The 6,122-nt window shown below is 37.1% G+C and overlaps 1 protein-coding gene across 2 annotated transcripts in view; it reads left to right on the forward strand.

Annotated features, from left to right (window-relative positions):
* Positions 1–1,240: 1,240 nt before the first annotated feature.
* rsu1 (Ras suppressor protein 1) overlaps positions 1,241–6,122 on the forward strand; it is a 32,898-nt gene continuing 28,016 nt past the window's right edge. The window contains exons 1-3 of one of the 2 annotated variants that reach the window (XM_007543767.2): positions 1,241–1,345; positions 1,512–1,624; positions 3,534–3,584. In XM_007543767.2, the coding sequence (XP_007543829.1) occupies positions 1,516–1,624; positions 3,534–3,584 (160 nt within the window). In that variant the 5' untranslated portion in view covers positions 1,241–1,345; positions 1,512–1,515. Of the gene's footprint in view, positions 1,407–1,511; positions 1,625–3,533; positions 3,585–6,122 lie in introns of both variants that reach the window. The other variant, XM_007543766.2, reaches the window with a different exon arrangement.

Raw genomic sequence — 6,122 nt, forward strand, 5'->3', positions numbered from 1 at the left:
GTTGAGGGACTAATGTGGAGTTGGTAAAATAGCTCCATTATGTTTTACGAGTAGAATCATAAGAAATGCCTTTAGAAGACAACAGTTAATTGGTAATTACTGCATAAATTTCAAGTAGTATATTAAAACCTTCCAGTTAAGAAAATGTTAGAAATTGTTGGGAAAGAAGAAATTAACTAAAAAAATGTTTTCACTGGATTGGGGATAACAGTGAGAACATTGAAGTACATAACAAAAATTGTAATCAGACAGTAATGTAGCTCTTAAGACCAGCATGGACAGGAAAATACATTTGTGCAGATAGATCTATCAAATATTAAGAAACAAAGAAATGCAACAAATATTACAGATGGATCAAAAGATTAAAAAAATAAACAACTAGTGTAGCAATAGTGAATTCTGGATTAATTACTAGGATTTCAAAAAGAACAAATGTTTTGAGTATACAGTATTGTGTGTCATTATTGACTTTGGAGTGCTTGGAGGACAGCAGAATAATACAACTAATCATTTGAAATGATTCATAATCAGCATTATTAAACATTGAAAATGAAACTACAAGCAACCACCAAAACATACTGCATGTGACTTTTTGTTCGAACATTTGCTCACACAGTCTATAAGACAAAACAAAAATCTAGTAATAATGATGACTCCTGCTCATGTAGATATTCTGGGTAATGAAATAGCAGATAGATTGGCTAAGGAAACTGTTACAAATATATTGATATGCAATAGGTTTCTTTCCAAACGTATTGTTTGGAAAGAAAGTAAGAAATTGAGGAGGAATATAAAAAGGAGACATTACAAAATACAGTTTAGGTTATTACAAGACATAAAAGGATAAGAAGGAGATCATAATAAGTAGAATAAGAACTGGTCATGGTTTTTTGAATGGCACTAGTTTATGTGTTTGATGTATTACTATAGAAATGATAGAATGTGCTTTTATTAGAAGCAGGAAATATGTGAGTCCAACTTCCAAGACAAATATCGATTTTTGAAATGGGTAATAATAGGAAACTGAATTTTGAACATGTGGTTGCTCAGTTGATGAATGATGAAAGGAACGATATTTAGTTTTTTCCTTTTTTAATCTTTGTAAAATACAATAGATGGCAGTAATGCCAAATTGTTGCATGTAAGCTGCGGTTATAAACTGAAGACGAAGAAAAAAATCTACCTCTTCAATATGGCGGACCTCATTGACGTACGCGACGTCTAGCACGTCCGGAGTTCTGCTAGACGTAACGTATGCACTTGGACCCCTCTCCGTTTGGTCTGGCGCAGTGAGGAAGAGACATTTCCTAATAAGGAAAGGGTGTGCTTTCAGATACACTTCCGGGTAGGTGGAGAGTTTGATGAAAAGTCTTGCTTTGGAAATACTTCTAAACATTTTTTAAACGGTGAGCCTCATTGCTCCTGTTATTTACCACAGATTTTCCTGGCTTCTTCTCCTGCTTTCATCCTGTGCGGTAATGTCTGTATGCGTTTCGCCTCCATCTTTTCAGAACGATGTCAAAATCTTTGAAGAAGATCGTGGAGGAAAGTCGGGACAGGAGCCTTCCTGAGGTAGAAATGTGCGACAGAGGGATCTCGAACATGCTGGACATCCCAGGCCTGTGTAAGCTAAAAACTCTTCTTCATTTGTAAAACTGGAGCAAGAAGGCTGAAAAGTTGAGATCCGTGTTTGTGGAACTGGGGGGTGGGGAGAGGGGAATTGTTCCCTGCTCTGCTCTGGTGCAGGACTCCAGATTTCTTCCTATAAAACTCATGCTGTCATAAATGTTGAACTCTGTGGTGTGTAAAGTAGTCTGTAAAAATGTTGAACCTTCTTTTTCAGCTTTTGTTTTTAGGCAAGATTTGATCACAACATCCCAGAGTCTTCCAGAATAGTTCCCATAGGATACCATCTGAGTAAAAGACGGGATTGAACTCTGTCATGCTGTGGCAAGAATTGTGTGCTTTCAAACTGTCACTGATGCAGGCAAGAAAAACAAACAAACAAACAAACAAACAAAAAAAAATAGCATCAGTTGAATGCAGAGCAGGGCAACTTTATGACCCTCAGTTTCTTTTCAAGGTCACAAATAGTCAACAAATCTGAGAGACTGTCTCTTGGGAGTGTTTTGAACTTGAAAATGTGGCACTGGACAATTGGACAGAAAAAAGAATTAAAATGGGACAACTACTACTTTCTGTGCTCTTTATTACACTTACGATAAACATTTTAGAAAAATCATGCATAATGCACATGATCCAAAACCTGTCACATGCAGGAGCCCATCTAATTAGCTCAAGTGGAGTCATGATAATGGTTGACACAAAATATATTTTTAAGCAGTTTAGATTGCAATTAAGGACTCTGAATTATCTGCTATAGCGTTTCCAGAAAGATCAATCTAATTGACTGATGTTTTTCTCTGCTCTCTTAAAGCTGTTTTTTTCTAAGCTGCATTCTTAGAAAAGAAATTCTTGATATGTTTGAAGTTGAGCTTTGTGTTCTCTGTTTTGCATTGATAAACTACCTCATGGTAGCAGCAAGTTGGAATAACTCTGTTATGTCACTACCATTTTTTTATTCCTTTCCCAATTAAGTTGGACGTTCACAACAAATGTCTTAAGGCACTCAAGAAAAAAAAATAATTTTAGTTCAGTCTTGCATACTGAAAATAGTTTAAAAAGTTTCTATCTAACAAGAGCCAACAGACTGCACTTAGCCATTGACTTGCAGCATTCACTCCTCCTGGATGAGGACATGGCAACAATTGCTTGTGTTGTGTCGTTGACTTACAACAATCCTTCTTGCCAAGCATTCAGAGTAAGAGGGATTACTCTGAGGAAGAGCAGCGGCTCTTCCTCAGAGTAGAGCTGCTGCTCCTTCACGTCAAGAGGAGCCAGTAGAGGTGGCTCAAGTATCTAGTCAGGTTGCCTCCCTCTTGAGGTGTTCCAGGCACGTCCCACCAGGAGGAGACCCAAAGAAAGACACAGGAAATGCTGGAGGGACTATGTTTCCCGTCTGGCCTGGGAATGCCATGGGATTCCCCTGGAGGAGCTGGAACAAATGGCTGGGGAGAGGGAAGTCTAGGCCTCCTTACTTTGGCTGCTACCCCTGTGACCCGACTCTGGATAAGGGAAGAAAATGGACAGATGGATAAAGAGAATTGGTCCAATAATGGAGCCCTGTGATACTCCACATGAAAAACACCATGAAATACACCACACCCTAGAGTGTGAAATTATGTTCCCATAAGCAAACTGGAATCTGTTGGACAGATAGGATTTAAACCAGCCTAGTGCTTTTCTCTTGATACCTACATGTTCAAACAGTTCTAAGAAAATATTGTGGTCAACTGTGTTAAAATCAGCACAGAGGTCTAGTAAAACCAGAACAGACACAAGTCCATTATTTGAGAATACTCTTTGTAAGTTTGAGCAGTGCTGAATCAGAATTCATAAGTTTTATGAATTCTAAAACTATTCTATAAAACTATTTGTGCATTTTTGACTTTTTTTCTTGTCTGTCATTTCAGTCACTCTGTCTCACATCACTCAGTTGGTCCTCAGTCACAACAAGCTCACAGGTAAGATGGTCCCTTCACCTTACAATTGATACATTAAACTGCAGTATTTAAATAAGCAGTTGTTGCTAGAATGAAGAAAACATATAAACGGCTTTAAAGAATTGCTGCCATTACAACAGTAACAAAGTAAAGATGTGCTGCTTACTTTGTGCACATTTTTGGTATAATTCTTAGATCGGTTAACATCTAAAATTATTACACACTGTTACAATTCTTGCTTATCACATAATAAATCCATCAACTTAACTAAAAAATACCCAGTAATTACATTTTTTTCACACATTCACTAACAGAACAGTCAGAGCAACTAGTGAAACACAGCCAGCTCTACACCCGTATAGACACACTGTGGCTAAAACAATAGCTTTGATACCACAGAGCTCTGTATCTTGTTTACATATCCTAAATAGAAAGATGTTTAGAACTTTTGGATCATATCACATTAGGCATTACCTGTTTTAGGTCAGTTTGGATTACCAGAAATATTGGTTTTTGCTAAATGTCATAATGAGAAGAAATGTTTAAGAGATTTCTTTTGTTTTCTTTAGTACTGCTTAAAATTTAGAAGTTTACATAGATTCAACTATACCTGTCAACTTTCAGGAAGGTATGGGTTTGCACTGATAAACTGCAAACCCAGTATATCAGTTTAAATTTTCTCCCAAAATTTTCTTCATTTTGGGAGATTGGTAATTGGACGATAAATACATAAAAACAATCCCATCCACCAATCTTATCCAACTCTGCAAATGTCTGAAAATCAGCCACTGTTTCTTTTTGCTTGCCCTGAGAGAGGACTGACTGACTCGCCCATCAGTTCACATGTGCAGTTAACTGTAGTCCCTCTGCTAATGCCAAGTAAGTGACTTTGTTGCTACATTTGGCATCAATTCAAACAAAATATTGGTATTGGCCAGAATTAGCAGAATTATCTGTGATTGCCTAGAAAGTTGAAACTGTTGTTGCCCTTTTCTGGGTGATGATGATTCACAATATTTGGATTAGATACTGGTGGCACACAGTTTTTGTGTGAAGCACTAACTTTTCACTAAGTAAGGTACAAATATTCATGCACATCCTGACATTTGTGACCAAAACTATTGGGGAATTTTAATGCCATAATTTAAGAGCCCACATCTTTAGTCTCACCACAGGACTTCATGTCTTTGTTATCAAAACTTGTGAAAATGTGTGCTCTCAACTTATGGCAGTAAAATTCCCCCATACAAAACATACTTCAGATTTTCAGAGCTTGATTACAACAATTAAGTAATTACTGGCCTAGTTTTTGCAAGTGCAAAATGCCCCTGATACAACTATGCAAAGAAGGATACATAGATACAATGACAAAAAATATGGCTGGTTAAATATTTGGAATATAAAAGAATGATGATATTAATAATGGTAGATGAGATGATAAATATCCTTCAGCAATATAAATTTTGAGCAACAGGACTACCTAATAAACCCATCACATTATGGCACGGCACCGTTATTTCTGGATACCCTAGATCTATAGCTGGACAATAAATCATTAATGTATATCGCAATAGACATTTGAGCAATATAAACAGATAACACGTCTCATTTGCGCTCGTGACTTTTGGCATAATAATAACGCCATACGTGGGATCGGTCAAGCTGTTCTCCGCTCCAACTGAAGCCAAATGAGTAACTTCAGACTAGCTGAAATGACTACGGTGTGTAATTTACCAGAACACTGATGAATAGGGTTGTGATCCTCCCTGCCAAATTGTGAGGAAGGATTCACAGTTACTTAACTAACTTCTTCATCGTTTGTATACATACATTTCCCTCAGTTTTCAGATCCTACATTTTGAAACTTTGAAACATGCACAAAATGTTATGAGTGGCCAATTTTAATCCAAGCAGTTGCGGGAGCTACTCTTGTTGTTTTGGAGGGTTACCTACCTAATGTTTTGTTATGGGGTTTTTATTTAAAAGATTCTGAGTTGAGCCAAGTGTTATTTTTACACCTATGTTCATTGTTTTACCACAGTTAAAATCAGTGAAAGAACACAACCATGAGTTCTTGGAATTGAAATCTTCCTTATTCTTCCCCAAACTATCTATTTTTATTGAAAACTAAAACATAAACTCGTACAATAAACATTCTTCAGTGAAATCATGTCCCTAGTGTAATGCATAAAGCCTGCACTTCAGTGGGCAGCATCAATTCCCATCGAGGATAACAGCATCCAATGGTTAAATCTAGACAAGAAACATCTTAAGAAAAAAAAGATGGAAATTAACTGCCAAAAATTTGAGAAGAATCAAACATGAAGCTACCAGGAACCCGTTATCTTCTGGTACTGTCATATTCCAGAACTGCAACCTACCTAGAGTTCCAGAAGTACAAGATGCTCAGAGCTCAAAGGCATGATCAAGGTAAGGAAGGCTGAAACTTGACCACCACTGAACAAGACACATTGCTGAAACGTCAAAACTGGACCAAGACAGATTTGAAGACAGATTTTTCAAAGCTTTATGGACAGATGAGATGAGAGTGACTCTTGA

Source organism: Poecilia formosa, unplaced genomic scaffold, assembly GCF_000485575.1.
Source record: "Poecilia formosa unplaced genomic scaffold, Poecilia_formosa-5.1.2 Scaffold901, whole genome shotgun sequence".
Classification (NCBI taxonomy): domain Eukaryota; kingdom Metazoa; phylum Chordata; class Actinopteri; order Cyprinodontiformes; family Poeciliidae; genus Poecilia; species Poecilia formosa.